Source organism: Corylus avellana, chromosome ca1 (genome assembly GCF_901000735.1).
Source record: "Corylus avellana chromosome ca1, CavTom2PMs-1.0".
Lineage (NCBI taxonomy): Eukaryota > Viridiplantae > Streptophyta > Magnoliopsida > Fagales > Betulaceae > Corylus > Corylus avellana.
Window position 1 is genome coordinate 44,130,684 of NC_081541.1, and position 17,244 is coordinate 44,147,927.

At 34.5% G+C, this 17,244-nt stretch overlaps 1 protein-coding gene across 2 annotated transcripts; it reads right to left on the reverse strand.

Moving 5' to 3' along the window:
• Positions 1–2,915: 2,915 nt before the first annotated feature.
• LOC132178937 (uncharacterized) lies at positions 2,916–15,948 on the reverse strand. Of its 2 annotated transcripts, XM_059591525.1 has the most exons (18): positions 15,797–15,948; positions 15,565–15,729; positions 14,766–15,002; positions 13,872–14,018; positions 13,612–13,690; positions 13,159–13,342; positions 12,195–12,260; positions 11,123–11,359; positions 9,537–9,743; positions 9,115–9,418; positions 8,200–8,359; positions 7,967–8,075; positions 6,418–6,553; positions 6,242–6,297; positions 5,863–6,162; positions 5,622–5,744; positions 3,983–4,675; positions 2,916–3,496 (listed from the first exon to the last, which is right to left on the reverse strand). In XM_059591525.1, exons 2-18 carry the CDS (start codon positions 15,692–15,694, stop codon positions 3,326–3,328), a joined length of 3,339 nt encoding a protein of 1,112 aa, XP_059447508.1. In that variant the 5' UTR covers positions 15,695–15,729; positions 15,797–15,948; the 3' UTR covers positions 2,916–3,325. The 2 variants fall into 2 exon arrangements, with proteins under 2 accessions (XP_059447508.1, XP_059447516.1); XM_059591533.1 differs by having other exon boundaries at positions 15,565–15,948.
• Between the last annotated feature and the right edge of the window lie 1,296 nt (positions 15,949–17,244).

Here is a 17,244-nt window from a genome sequence, read left to right on the forward strand (position 1 = left end):
ATTAATTACTGTTATTGAAAGGACACAGGATGCACTTCCTAATATGTTCACTATTGGACATTAAAATAGCAAAAGACGAGGAAATTAAACTATTGGTGGTTATAAACGACTTGAGATGTAAGTTGCATGGCTTTAACCAATACCAAAACATACTAAGAATTTGTTTGGGATTGTGTTTGAGAAATAGAGTTTTTAAGTCAAAAAGAATTTTTGGACAAAAGTTTCATTTTTAAACTTTTATCAAAAGTGTTTTTTTGGCATTTTTAGGCTTTTTGAACCATTAAAAGCGCTTTTAATTTTTTTATCAAACAAATATTTTTTTTTCTTTAAATTGACTTTTTGAGTGTTAAAAACACTTTTAGACCCATCAAACGCAATCCCAAACAAGCCCTAAACAAATTACATTAGATGAATTTCAATTTTCAAACTTTATATATATATAAGGGTTTACATTCTATAAATTGCGGCATTGGTTTAATACAAGCCTTCCAAATAACAAAAAAAGAATTCAGAGGAGGGAGGGAGGGTGTTATACATGGCTAAAGAAGTTATGAAAAGACTTGTTGTGATGATGACGGTGCTGCTGGCTATCCTTATTCAAGCAGCGGTGAAAGCATGCAACCCTTCGTTTTCCGATCTCTCTCACAATCATCCCCGCTCGCTCACTCATTTTCCGCATTTCCCACCGATTATCTTTCTCTCTCCGCATCATAATGCTAAATTTCGAAAGAAGAATCCTACACAGAGGAGGAATCCAAATCCTGATTCAAAAAATACTCCCAATGAAGAAGGAATTCATCATCATCGTCAACCAGAATTTACAGAAGAACAAATAAAATGTTTGGAGATTTGCGTAAAACTATATAAACAAAGAAAAGTACCCAATTCCGTTCTCTTGAGTCAATTATATGATAGATGTATCAGAAGGTGCTTGGGGCAGAGTGACAAAGCATGACGATTAATGGATGTGGTAAAATTGTCTACTCAATTGGCTGTGGACTACATCTCATGAAGCGGAGGTTACTAGTTCGAATCTCCCTCTCCCTTCTTTTCCTTTGCATGGACATGTTTTGCGTGGACATGTAAAAAAAAAAAAAAAAAAAAGAAGCGGTAAAATCCCCAACTCTTCTCTCTCTCTAGCTACTTTTACTTTTAATTTCTAATTTTATTTTATTTTTTCCTTAAATAATAAAGTGCTCACAAATATTTAGAGGAACCTTTTTTTCCTGGTTAATTAGTTTTTAGATGGAGTGGCAATACTTTTCAAGGTGTAATCCCAAATTAAGCAAAGAATTTTATTCCAAAATTTTGGATGATTTCTATTTTCTGTGGTGTCAAAGTTTTATGATAAATTTGGACATAAAAACAAGTATAAAATAAAAAAATAAAAAAATTAAATTGGGCCATAGAAAGAAAATATCAAAATTTCTTTGTAAGGTAGAACAAAGAAATTTTTTTGTTAAGGATCTTTTTTTCTTTTATTAATATAATTGCATGCAATACGAGCATATCAGGGTTCATACACATACATATAAAAGTTTCATATATTTCGGCGTTTCTTGACATGATAGAAGCAAATAAAGGTGAAATCCAATAGGGAAACTTGCGAGAGCAAGGTGGAAATAATGATAATTAGGTTTTTTTTTTTTTTTTTTTTTTTTTTTCAATGTATTGGTATATGCAAATTGCAAATAATGGTGAAATGTATTGAAATTTGTGATAGCAATGGGAATTAATAAGAATTATTGGCTGTTTCTAATTTTGGTATTTATTGTAACAAATGAAAATAAGGGTGTTAATACATGCTATTAGAGTAACAATGATGTAAAAGAAGGTATAATCATGAAGTTGAAAGTTGAAACCATGCAAGCAATGGAATTTATGAAGACTTTTGCTTGGCTTGAAAATATTTATATTGGGAGGGATACTTTTATTCCGGTGTTGTGGTACCTTATACATATCATATGTATAGCGGAATGTTTCAAATGATTGACTTCAAGATAATATAGAAATGGCCGTCTATCTTAATGTACGTCAGCTTTGGTTAATAATGACTCTCCCTTACATTAGGGATATTGTAATGGCCAAATCGGCTTTACTTTCATTTTTCCCTCAAAAAAAAAAAAAAAATGATAATATAGAAAGATCATGTTTTAAAAAATTAAAGACAATAGAGAAGCTCTTTGATGAGGGCCTTAGATATGTTCTTTTTATTTATTTGGTAAATAAGCGGAGAGACGTGCCGTGAGTTAATTACTAATTAATTAATATCCCAAAGCATTACACCATGTGATATTTGAATAGTGGTAAGTAATTAATTAATAGAAAGAGAAATAATTTGGTTAAGAAAACTTCTAAAAGTCATCCAAACTGTTGCGTGGAAATGTTTGGCAAAACCTTTTTCACTTTTCCTTTCCTCCTCATTTTCCTCACTTTTTTCCTTAAGAAGTTAACTTCAAAATATTATAACTTTTTATATCATTTCAATAACTTTTTATTACTATTCAAACAAAAAATTTCACTACAAAACAAAATTTATTTATTTTTTTTATACAAAAAATTCAAAACTTCCACATACTTTATATCACATCAATCATTTTTTACTACTACTAAAAAAAAAAAAAAAAAAAATCACACCAAAAGGCTTTCCCAAATAAGCTCTTAACAATCAAACCTAAGAGTGTGTTGGCACTGCAATTCCACAAATTAAAAGTGCAATTTTGAACTAAATCGTAAAAGTGTATTGTTAGAAGGCGTATTTTTTAAAAAATTACAACTTCAAAAACACAAAAAAAAGGCTAGGGGTGCCTTTTTTTTTTTTTTTTAACAACACACTATTTTAAAGGGTAAATTGCGATTTTACCTAACATTTTTTCAAATTGCACGTTTTAAAACCATAAATCGAAACAGACCCGAAGTTGAACTGGATTTTGTACCATGAACGCATGTAGGTATGTCATCAACTTCATTCCACAAGATTTGACAACATAATTTACAACTGATGTTAGTTTCCCCATGAGATCTTATTAGACAAGATGGCAAGTAGTCTGCATACAACTATACAAGCATCATGCCGAAAGGCAAGCAAACATCTGATGATCAAGTCCCACAAATAAGAAGGCCGATGACAGTGGAGCAACCCAACTTGCATGGAGCAAGCTTTATAGCATGAAGGTGGAAGTCCCAATTCAGCCATTGTTCTGGTGTGGATTGGACATTTATTCACCAACTTTTAAGGTAATATATGATCTCAAGGAAACAGATCGGTTCATGGCAATAGATGTCGTGGACGACATTTGATCAAGTCATGAAACTAAAAATGTAACTAGTTTTGGAGTTGGGATTTGTAGATGTCATGGCCAGAGGTGGCTTGCGTTATTGGAGATAACCTGATGGAGAATGAGTAGGGTACAGCAGGAATCAGATACTGATCATGGACAGTAGGGGACCAGCTATCATCTCCGCCCAATCCCATGTGCTTGTGGTCAAGATGGACCTATAAGACCATAAAAAACATATAAAATGGTGACACCCTGTGATGGATGACAAAAACAAGGACAATGCAGGAATGAAAGGAAAGTAGTAAAGAAAGAAGCAGCCAATTGGGGTGTGAGAAAGAACACGCCACTTTGAAAACCCAAGCCTGCAAACACATTTTTCTTCTCTTTCTGTAGGCATGTAAATAAGGAAATTGCTAATACTGATGCACATATTTCAAATGCAATGAGGACACCATTTATATACACTTAAAAAGGCATATATTCTTTGCTTATATTCATAAAATTTCAGACTTCCTCATAGACTTGTACAAATATAGTCTACAAGTTATGGACTTAAAAGTCTGTTAGGCATAACATACACAAACACACACCCCTTGATAAGAAATCACAACAGGGCCATTGTATCTATGATAGCAATTCAGAAAATTCTTACCAGTAGTGTATGGAGTTTATTTAATGGAAAAAAAGAAGAAGAAAAATACCTCAATGTCATCTCCTTTAATAAGATCTTTGTTGTGTGTGGCCCGGTCAAGCTCTGCTGTGGTGTAGTAACTTGCACTCATTTGCATAGGAAGAGAGCTACCATAGATTGAAGCATAAATCCCAGATCCATCTTTGCTTTGAAATGTCACCCATCTAACATCTGCCCTACCCGAACATTCCCCAGGAACAATATAAGGAACATGCATGTCATCTACTTTCTGCTCATAGACCCCAACATGTGCAGCCGCTTTTCTATCTGGATAACATTCAAATGGCCCTTTTCCATACCAATTTATCTTGTCCATTGACTTATCCAAGTGAAACTCAAGTCCCACACGTGGCAATGGAGGAAGACTTGAAGAATTTGGTTTGACATTGCATTCCACAATGACATCCCCAGAGCCATATATTGTGTAAATCATATCAATTTTGAATAAAGCATTTGATTTTTCCAACTGAGCGAGAGAACCCTTCTCACCGCCCGGGACAGCGATAAAACCCACTGCAATTTTTACAAGGCTGTCTGTCATATTCTGCATAGAACAATTTTCAGTAATATAGAGAAGACTATCAATATGAGCAGCTTTCCACTTAGATAAATAACTACGTGCATCTCCCCCTTTGTCATTATCAGTAGGTGCCCTCCAGAAGCATGGGAGTATGCCTTTATTCATCACAGTAACTCCTTCAACCTGTGGTTAACCATCATACAGTTAGAACTACAGCTGTCATTTGTCATGAGTTCATATGCCATGATGTGCAACCAGGATTTGAGTTCATAAGCTATTTTTTTGTTTCATTTAAAAGGATTAAGAAAAAAAGATTTGAATAAACAAAAAAATTCCTTTATAAGTATGTTGCTTCTGAAAACCCAACATTCTATATCGTAAAGCATAACTGGTCCTTATAACAGTCCTATGGAATTCTTCCTCCAACTCAACAGGTATTTTTATTTTTTATTGTTTAATTTATATATAAGTAATCGAGATATCATTAAAAGCGTAAGGTGCCCTGGGTATACAGGAAGTATAAAGCCACCTATAACTCAAGAGGTATTCTACAGTCTTGCACTTCTCCACTTCAATCACTTGCTCTTATTCTATGAGCCACATCCTCCTCAATCTGCACATCCCTATGAAATATCAACTCAAGATATCAAAAGTGATTGCTCTTTGGTATCTCCTAAGTATCGATTTTACAATCACTCCATCTGTATTTCTACTTTTGCCAAAACTTGCTCTTATTATACTCGGGTTTAGTCCTACTTCACCCCCAAACCCTTATTTTCTAAGATATTCCTCCAAATTTCTAACTTTTCATTCCCACTCTAGTCTCATCAACACACAATCAATTGCAAAAACAAGCACTATTTTAAGGAAATTCTTGGTTTAATGCAAGAGGAAAAAATAACTTTCACTCAAGAATTTTTAGAAGACAGTAAACTGGGAAACAATCATGTATCAGAGGTTCTCCAGAAACTCCAGGCTTTACTAGTTGAGGAGAAAATCATGTCAAAACATTCTTAATGCTCATTTCCTTCATTTAACAAGTAAATAGAGTTCAGAGAAAACATTATTCTTTCAAATTACACTAAAAAAAATAGAACAGACATATGTTTTAATTATACTAATAGACTACCTTCCAGCTTTCAATTATTCCTGTCTGAGCATTCAATTTTATCTCCCAAAAGTTCTGCCTGCTCACTTTGATTGTATCCCCAATAATTTCACCGAGGAAGGTAGTATCCGTAGTTTTGATGACCTGGAACCGCATTCGTTTGTAAACAGTTAGTGATATCGTAAGTACAACTGTTAGTAATATCACAAAATAATTAACTCCATTCATTGAATCAATGTATGGACGAAGGAGGAGCAATTACATGAGGAATGATCTCTCTTTTAGCAGGCAACTGTACTTGTGTAGATGAAATGATATGACCAGCTTCAACCCAGTGTGTGGATTGCAATAGCTTAACAGATATTGTTAGAAAAAATTCTTCTGCAAATGATGAATCCCATATAGAATACCATGGACCCGACTTCCATCCAATATCAAAACTGCTCTGTGGTTCTATCAGGGGAAGAGATAAAACTCCAGTTCCAAGTTCACATCCATCCCCATTAGCAGCCCAGCTGAATTCCAATCCTTGTGTTGTCTCAAAAAATTGGGCGTTTGTTATCTGCAACATGAAATTCCAACCAAATATAAAGAAAGGTTCCACTAAAGATAAGTTGAAGGTCAGTGAAGTATGTAAGCACCTTAAGTGTTCCGTTCTCTAATGAAACCTTGATCGGTTGATAGAGATACTTGACTTCTGAAAATAATAATTACAGCCATGAGCCATCATACAAACTGATAAGTGACACACAGGTATAGTGTTGAAAAACTCCTAGCACGTTGTTAAGTTTAAGTATGACACAAAACATTGAGTTACCATGTACTGCAGGATGAGGTGTTCGATCTGGCCACATAATCCCATTCAAACAGAAATTCAAATCATTAGGAATATCCCCAAAGTCACCTCCATATGCCCAGTGCTTTATACCATCTGCACTATCCTTCAATAGCCCCTGTATGTAAAGTGAAAATCCTTAGCTATCTAATATATTTCCTTCTTATGGGTAACCCCAGAAGAGGGAGTGGGGAGGGGGGTGAGAAAGAAAAAGGAACTGGGGAAAACAACTATAGAGCAGATTTAGGAAATAATTAGTGGTACAGGTTTTGGACATCTACTTATTTCAAAAGAAATATGTAAAAATTGTTAGAATATTAACTAACTAATTAAATTCACAATTTCCTACCAACTTAAACTTTTAGGATACCTAATGATTTAATATGATATCAGAGTAGAAGCCATGAATTCAAACCCTAACTCAATAGGTTATCCACATTTCAGTTAAATATTCAACATGTTACGCCTCACTTATTGAAAGAGAATTTGATCCCACACGTAATGGAAAGCATTAAAAAATTAACAAAATTGTTAGATTCACAATTTCTTATCAACTTAAACTTTGGGGATTACTGGTAATTTAAAAATAAAAAATAAAAAAAATCATGGTAGCTCTACTGAGTATGGACTTCATTATAAGAAACTTATTAAACAAATCAGTGGTAGGTAGGCGTGAAGAATCCTAAACCAACTCTGGTTCTCTATGATAGTTTAATATGACCTACAAGATGCATTGAGTGATGCTAACTTTATCTAGTTCTTTATACATTTAAAAAAAAAAATCATATTGATCTGGAGAAAAGGTCTGAAATTTTGTTCATTTGGCCATATATATTAATTTCAAGGACAATAATCTGTACTTTTAGTTATAGATAAAAGAATTAAGTGAGTAGCAGATTGGTGGGCCAATGCAAGAGGGCTCCAGCGAGAGTACCCCTTTGGGGTTTATGGGCAAAACGCCAACCAACTTCACCCAGCCTGATTATATGGTTATCCTTGGTTTATCATTATGTTTAGTGGATATTTATCTTCTTTTGTATCTTCTATGCAGAATTAGAGTTTGTGCTTTTTCTTTTTTTCTTTTTTGGGGGGGTTGGGGGGTGGGGTTCAGTAATCATTTCTCTTCAACCACATAGGTTCTTGTCTCCTTTTTGTTTCAGCATAGTGGTCTTACCATCTTACTCTTTCTTTGTCACCTGAACCTTAAATCTCAGATTTGTTGCAGCTGTGCCCTATTTTGCCTGGTCCTAAGTTTCAGACTGAAACTGTTAATCTTAACAGGATCCATCCTGAGTTGCATATTATCCTAATACATGCCTTCTACAGTTAATATACAAGGTTCCAATTGTAAGTCACATAAATTTATTTTTTAAGTCAAACAATTTAATTGGAGAGTTTTTCAGGAAACATGGGACCTCCTGAAATTCAACTTTTGACATGATGTGGATTACTCAATATACTTCTTTCTACCATAAGCAAAATAATTTACTAATCATTCAATATCTCAATAAGGACTTGAAGGATTCCTGACCTGATCAACCCAATCCCAGATAAAGCCCCCTTGAAGACCAAATGTGCTATCTATTGCCTCCCAATATTCATGTAGACTCCCATTGCTGTTTCCCATTGCATGTGAATACCTGCCATTAGTGCATCATAAGTATCCTCAAGTACATCGAGGCATTATGCTAGAACAAATAAATGCATATGGCATTATTATAAAATATTAGTAAAAAGTAACATGCCACAACTAAAGTAACTTACTCGCACAATATCAAAGGACGTGTTTCAGTTGGATCTTTTGCAATCTTCAATATGTCCCAGACACGCATATACATGGGGCATACAATATCTGTAGATGAGGTTCTAGATCCACCTCCTTCATAGTGCACTAGCCGTGAGAAATCCCGCCCTCGCACCCAACCTAAATTAAAGTTTCCATACCAAAAGTGAATGGAAAGGAAAAGGCCCTCTCTGGAAGCAAGTTGTCAAAACCATGAAACAAAATCCAAAACCAAGAATGACATCTCAAGAAGTGCATCTAGTACAGGTTTATTATAAACTGATCATATAATTCCCAAATATGATCAACAAACTTGGATGTAAGATTTCAAAGAGAGGAAAAAGTGATGTAAAAATTCTAAATATTGATTGATTGTTCAAAATTTAAGAGTGCACGCTTCTCTCCACTGAAGAACTGCTTTTCCCTCATTAAGTTTATTCTTCAACTCTTCCCAAAATTTTCACCAATTAATTCCTGAATTTTTCATAATTTCTCGCCATCTTCCAAGGAAAAACAACTTCTGATAGCTGATGAACTGATTCTAATAGCTATTTTCCATAGATTGAATGTCTCTTCTACGTTAGATGTGCTAAAGTCTCCACTATAATGCTTGAGCATGTGTAGTCAATGAAAAGCTTCTCTAAATGAAAAAAAACATGGTTCTGTTATGAGTTTGCATTAAGAGCAAATGATATTCTTTCAGGAACAACATCATTGGCCAAGCTACATATTTAAATTAATTAAAAAAAGCTATGAAACATAATATGTCTAGAGGATGATTGAAAACAACTCAATAACATGTTTGATTAAAATGTGACAAGGCAGAAATATTATGCAGAAGCTGCTTCCGACCCCAAAACAACACACGCCAAAAAAAAAGCTATAAAAGCAGATACCGGCTAAAGCAGAATGATTAGGGCCATATCCGGCTTCATTTCCTAAGGACCAACAAATAATGCACGCATGATTTTTGTCTCTCTCCACCATGCCTATTACACGATCCAACATGGCAGCAGCCCAAATTGGTTCAGAAGTAGGATGCTTCAGATGCCGAGAAAGATCAAATCCATGTGTCTCAATATTAGCTTCATCTATCATGTACATGCCAAACAAATTACACAACTCGTACCAACGGGGATGTTGAGGATAATGGCTGTTTCTCACAGCATTGATATTGTTTTGCTTCATTATAACCAAATCCTGCAAGCGGGATAGTCATGAATGTCTTAAGCATACCTAAACCAGGACTATCATCATAATCTGAGAAATCAACTTGGCAAGCAGAGATGATAGCTAGTAGAACATTCAAATGGGTCACCTTAACCATGCAGGACTCTATGTTTGTCTTCCCCACCCGTGGATGATGTTCATGCCTGTTCACACCTCTTATTATGACTGGATGCCCATTAACGAGTAGCTGTTTATGGGCTTTAGATACTTGTCTCATGCCTACTAGGCACGATTCACAGTCAACAACATTGCCAGATGCATCTTTCAGGATAACAACTAATGTGTATAAATTTGGCTGCCAATAAATGCAAACAAATACATAAGATATCCAAATGTAAAATTGATAGATAAACATTGAATTAGATCAAAAAGTGGTAAGCAAACAACAAAATGCAAAGCTTCAAATAATCTTGGCTGAAACAAACTGTGTCATTAGCAGTTAACATAAAATGGAAAACCAAATAAAAAAAAAATCCAATCCCTCAAAGTACAATGCTTGAGCTTTCTAATGAGTCATGAGAAATTTCAATATTTCAACAATTTCACACTATGCTTTTTCTATCATAGGTAATGAGAATCAAACTATTTTTTTTTTTGACAAGTAATGAGAATCAAACTGTTCCACTTCAAAGAAACAAATGCATAACCAATGTGAAATGAGAAGCAACTAAAGCCCATAGTCAAATAAATTAAATATTGGTAAATTGTATAAGGTCCATTTTCAAGGCAATGTAATCAAAAGAGGCTGAACCTTTGTTATAAGTTCTTAGTTGGGAATGATCAAGGTAGGTAAATGATGGTTCACTCTGGTTTTCTTTTTGAGCTTCCACAAGGTATTGTCCTTCACCATTATACATGTTCATACAACAATATCCTTTATCAATCATTAGGAATAAAGTTGCCTTGGGCTAATAAAGTAAAAGTTGTCTTGCTGATCGAAGGCCCACTCTCCAAATTCACACATCAATTATACTAATTTTCCCGTTTGAGATGGAACTTGGGAAAATGGAATTAATTTTTTTTTTTCTTAATTGAAATCTTGGGTCTTCTCTATTTTTTTCTGATAGAGTCATCCTATTGTGGGGAAAATGAAAGAGAAACTCATCAAATATTAACCGAAGTTTAACCCACATCATCAAAATCTCGTTAGGCAAACTGCAGTCTGCAGTAAGATTAGATCTTATAGTTAAAAAGTTTTTTTTTTAAAAAAAAAAAAAAGATTAGATCTTCTAGTTAAAAGTTCCCTAACAAAAAATTTTTTCTCCTTCAAAGTTCATATTTCCCCACACTTTATTTCAGTGCTTTTATTCAGTACTTTACTTGAATCATCTTTCTACCCCACATTTCAACTAACAACATGATAACCATCTAGGAAATATAATGGTCATGTGTACTATACACCCACCCCCCCCCCCAAAAAAAAAGAAAAAAAAAAAGTAACAAAAAGGCAAAAAAAAAAAAAAAGGGTATATAACTACATATCATGTTATTATTGTCCCCGTTAAATTTAAATGCCTGAGAATCCAGGTCATATCAGACATATGGCAACATATTTTCAATGAAATATCATTGACCCAGTTGCAGTTCAGAATTATTATCAACAAGCCAGTATCTATCAACACCCAACTTAAGTATAAAATGAGAAAGAAATCTAAATGAGCTCAAATCCCTCACTTGCTCTGCAGACCAAAGCCTTGGCTTTTCAATTCTCCCAACAAGCACATAGCCATGAAATCCTAGACTTGCAGTAGATGGATTGAGCTTTATATTAGCCACATTAGATGAAAGCAGATCAGCATATCCATCACAGTTGTACCAGCTGCCAGTGTCATATAATGCAGCTTCTATAATGTAGTTCGCAAGAACAGTGTCTTTTGATGTTTCATGAGAGTTGTCTATTTTTACTTCAACCTGTATGATAAGTGCAAGGAAATAGAAATTTAAAATGTCTGCCATAACTGGATGTACTGAGGATATCATAATCTAAACATATTTCAACTATTGATCATACATAAATTCTTTTTTTTTTTTAATAAGTAATGGAACAATTTATTAAAAAATAAATCATACATAAATTCTGATAACATAAGTGAAGAATTATAGACAAAAATTGGTCTGTGCATGCGACATTTCCAGAATAGAGTCAAATAAGACAGCTAACTCTGACATGAAGCCAAATTGCAACATCATGGTGAATTTCTAGATAAAAATGGCGGTAGAAAACTGAAAGTTGGAGAATAAGGGCAATAACTATCTTTGACAACTAATTTATGATGAACATATTGTGCATGAATGAGAAATAAGATGTCTTTTAGGGAAAGGACGTGCACAAACATCATGCAGACAGAAGCAATGCCAAGGGAGTTTGCACCTTAGAAACCCAAAGTACTGCCTAGAAGTATGACAGAAACTTCGGCACCAAGAGGGTGAAACCTACTGACAAGTGACAAATTTTTACAATGGTAATCTCTTATTTCTAAGAATAAAGATTGCAGCATATATAGAAGAAGACCAAGTTTTATGATAAGCAACTGGATGTTTCTGACATACAAAACAAGCCAGCTGGTGCATATCAGCAGCTAAACTGAGATAGTAGATACACTATCAAGCTTGTATTTACTAAGGAACCACAGAAGAGTGGAGATCAGTATACGTTGTTAAACCTAATATCCTCTACTCGAAAGAGAACAACTTGTCAAAATCAGGCTCAAATATCACTTCCTAATTTTAGAACTTTAATGCTTACCTGTATATCTGCATAAGAAAAATTTTCTGCCAGGTTCGATTTGAAGAAATAGTCAGCAATGAAAACCTGCATACCATGTACAGTTTACAGTTAACTTCCGAGCAGCTCTTGTATGTTTGGCAAAGTTGCCAAAACAGACAGAATTTTTTTTTTTAATAAGTAACCGAAATTTCATAAAAAGCCTAGGGTGCCCCATGTACACAAAAAATATATAAGAGAAGCCGCCAAACTAGTAGGGGCAAAAAATAGACACAGAAAAATGATAATGCATGTGGTCATACAAGGGAAAGAGACTTTCAAAAATACCGTTCAAACTTCCAAGTGTACAAGGCTATGTTTCACTGATCATTACTTCTAGACATAAACAAGGTGCATGTGGTCATACAAGGGAAAGAGACTCTCAAAAATACCATTCAAACTTCCAACTGTACAAGGGCATTCTAACCACAAAACGCTTTCTTTTGTATACTTCTTGTGTTCTTAGGGCCGTCTTACACTTTCAATAATATGTGTCGAACCCCCATGAATTACAGAATCAAGTGTTGTTCTTTGTAGAGTTGACAGAGTTCCTATAGATATCAACGAGGCAGCACATAAAGCTTTTGTTCTGATACAGCCAGAACAAGATTGGACCATCGAAGCATTTAGTACAGCAAAGATATAACCTTTTTTCCAATGAACTGCAAGGACGTCGTCACCGGAATCTTTTAAGATTTTTACGTTTGTTTGCAATTGAGTTAGTGATGGGATAGTTGGGTTTCTTTTACGTGGAAACTAAATCGTTTGAGATCCGTTCTGATGTGAAAGGAGGGGTTCAATTGGCTGAAAGAAGCAGAGGGGTGTCTCGGTCGGTGATCATGTGAGTACCCTGATTACATACAAAGTACTCCAACTACAGCCCATTAATTATTTTAACTGCAATAGAACAACATAACATGGAAATGAGATTGGACAGAACCGAAACCTGTGGCTTGGCAAGAAGAAGCACATCACGATGAATACCAGATAGCCACCAATGATCCTGATCTTCAAGATAAGAGCCATCACTCCATCTAAATACTTGAACAGCTAAAACATTCTTAGAGTCCGAATCACAAGGATAGCAATAATCAGTGATTTCAAACTCCGCAGGTAGTCTACTATCCTGACTGACCTAACACAATATTAAACAATTTGTTAGCACATAAAGGATTCATATAAAAACTTTAAATTCCATACTACTGGACAAAAGACACACATTGTTGCAGTATGATGAAATATAGAACAGTAAATACTGATATCACTATATTTGATTAACTTAAATGTGTGGAGTAATTATTATTTCACTCACTTTGTATAGGGTATCCAAATAGAAGCACCAACATATAGGACAATTAGTTGAATTTACAAAAACTTCCTTAGAAGTATGTTTAATTACCTATATCCTACAGGAACCCCATTTACCCATGCGCAAAAGGCAGAATCAACAGCTTCAAAATGCAACAAAATCCTACGACCTGTCAGATATTAAGTAGAATATCAGAGTTTACACAAAATACAAACAACCAAACTCCTATTCAATGTATATTGATCAAGAAGCAGAAACAAAGAACAAAAGAAAATACATAAAAGGATCAAGAAGCATAGGTAAACACAGTAATGAGCTAAAAATAGTATTCATCTTTGTATAGATCATACCCTTCCATTCTTTAGGGATATTGAAGTACGTTCTGTAGCAACAAGTGGGATTGTCCACAGGAACAGATGGAGGATCCAGTGGAAATGGATATACTACATTTGTATAAATAGGCCGATCAAATCCATGCATCTGCCAATTTGAAGGAACTGTTCCATTTAGAGAAAACAAAATTGTGAGACATGTTCAACCGAGGAACACTCATAGCATTAAATATGACACAATGTTAAAAATGATTAAAAATCAAGTGATTAAATAGAAGAATTTGATGATTTTTCCATTACAGTGATTAAAAAACTCAAAACTCTATTACAAACATGAACATCATGAAATAATCAACATCCCAAATGTTCTTCAGCCTTTTATATCTAATAAAGAAAAAAGAAAAAAAGTATTTGATATTGAAATCATTTTAGTAGGAACTTATAATATAATTTCACAATCCTAGCTGCTACACTTGGCATTTGTGAATGTTATTAGCACAATTTAATACCAACTGTTCTAGAAAGCTCATCTCAACTCAAATGTTGCCTATACCAATTAGCTAAGCGTAACTTGAGAAACCCAATATACACAGTGCATCCTTTTCCAAACATGCCTACCAAAATATACATAGGTGTCATAGATTAACTAGAAGTGCCACGTTGAAATTCAAAAGACAATGCAAGTTAAGAACACATAACCACAAGTTCACAAGCAGTGTAGGAAAAAGGAATATTTATGTGATTGGAATCAAACTTAATATATATTCAAAGAGGAAAGGGAATATATACATAATAAATATACATGTACACATGCATACAAGACTCTGTTAGTGTATGTATTTGTGTGCATGGGTATATACATATCCATGTATAAATGTACGTGTATATTTCCATCTATACATATACAAGTACCTGGCAAAGTTTCCCACTCAGAATCCAGAAATGCACTGTCATAAAAATTAGGGACACTATCAGGACTGGGAGCCAAGAAAAACTTCCAGTGGCCAGACAAAGACTTAACGAATGGCAAGCCCTTGACCCAAAAAGCAGCACTATCAAGAGCTCCACGGACGGCATCATCATTCCAAACAGCAGAATTAGCAACTACATAATCCACTTTGCTGCGTTCATACCAGAATTTAAGTGATCCTATTCATAAACAAAACGTCAGATTCCCCTGCATGTAAGAGGTGAAAAGTAACACACTAAAACAACAAATAAGAAATGACAAAATCAAGGTGTTATTATGTGAAGAGAAATCCCATTACACCTGGCGTAAGACAAATAGACAAAATCAGATTATATCATGCGCCTTAATGCACCCAAAACCACTCCTGCATACCGCACTGAATCAGTGTGAGACCCCCCAATATTCTATAAAGACCACAATTACTTAACATAATCAGTTTGACCCCATCGCTTTTAATTCAGATTTCATGAAGAAAAAAACCAGTTCATTCCCCCTTGTTTTTCATTTCTAAAAAAACACCTCTCTTACAGTTTGGATAAATTCGAACGAGAGAAATCTAATCAACTCCACCATCTACAGTATAAAACTCAATTTAACTTGAAAACCCATTTGTTAAAACTTCAAAATATAGCTAGAATTAAAACAAAAACACACAAAAAGGAAAGCCCCAAAAAAAACTTGCAAGAACGGAAAGAAACAATATTTGATGCAAATACAAACATTGGAATTGAAAGTAGTAACCTTCAACAGAATCATGGCAATTCAAAGTGACATGAGGGTCCCTCTTCCTCCACTTGATGAAAGATGGGTCCTCCCAGACCTTGTAGCCATTTTCTAAGGATAAAACCAGCTGCCCAACCAAAGAGACCATTGGAGATTGGCCTATTGCATACAATCACTCTGTGCCTACACAATCACAGAGAATATGTCAGCCTTCAAACGCAAACAAACTAAACCGAGAGAGAGGGCATACCCAGTGGAGAGTGAGCTCTGATGAGCTTGCGGATCAGTCAAAACTCAAAAGGCGTTTTGTGTGATTAAACAGTCATATTAACAAATACTCAATTTCTCATCATTTTATCGTCTCGTTGACGATTGAATGGCCGTTGTAGATGCTGTTAACTGACAGGCGTCAGGCGTGTACCTCGGATAACGAGAATTTCAAGCAAAATGTCTATTTTTGGCTACTTGTTTCTGTACGGTGTTTAGCTGGTCTAAAAAATTTGTGAAATATTTCTTATATTTTCATATAATTTTATTATAAGAAAATGTGACGATGAGAGAGATGATGACAAAAGGAACCGCAAAGAAGATAATATACGAGAATATAAGGTTTTCGGAAGTGGGATGATCCAGTATAATTGTTTGTAATTTGGTTATATCATTGCGAGAAGAAATATTACGCACGTTCTTACTCCCTACTTCGTGATGTAACAATAAAAATTATTATTAGATTTAAAATTCAATAATAATCAATTCAAAATCCAACATAAATTTAACTGTCATATTAAGAAGTGTGCACTTGAAAGTGTGAGAATGAAAGTAGCATTTCTCTATTGTGAGATGACCATTGTAAGGCCCACCTATACGAGTAAAGTGTTTGGGCAACTCAAAATCTGCTCGGGCAAATAGGCCCCATAAGAGGCACTCTCACAATTGTCTACCCAATAGTATGGAAGATCGGCATAAAATAATTTATGCACATGAGAAGTGCAAACCATTTTATGCCTTGTAAATGTTCTTTTCTTTGTTCAACTAAAAACATTTTTAAGTTGACCAATATTTTACACCATGTCAACTTTTTCTGATAATATTTTAAACCGAAACAAACGAAATCATTCTTCCTTAACTAATTCGAACTTATACATAATTATGAAGTTAACTAATCTTAACAATCCGAAGCTTAATCAATGAACAAAGCTTGAAGAAACCCAATTAGACTTTAGTAGATGTTATATAATTAACAAACATGAGATCCTCTAAAATTATTTGAATAGTCTACCATATAAAATTTACTTCAAAAACTCTAGAGAATTATAATTGTGAGACACCAAAAAATTAAATCTCAAATTGGAGAGGATTGTAAAGGTGTTTCATGAATGTTAAGTCCCACATTAATTTTTTATTAGCCTAAGCTAAACTATATAAGTAATTTTAAGAATCTCCAATTATAACTTGATTAGTCATTAATACAAGGTTCACAAGGCTTCTTACTTTACAAAAGACAATTTTGCATTGCCTAGTGTAACATCAAAATCAACCCCACAAGGGGAAAAATGAAGAGCTAATGAATGAATAGTTTCCTTCACAAATTGCATTCATTGAGAATAGATGCAAAGCCTCACTGCCTTGCAAGACATTCCTCAACATAAATAAACCCATCCAACACCATGTCCATCAGCCATTGTGGACAGGATGCAG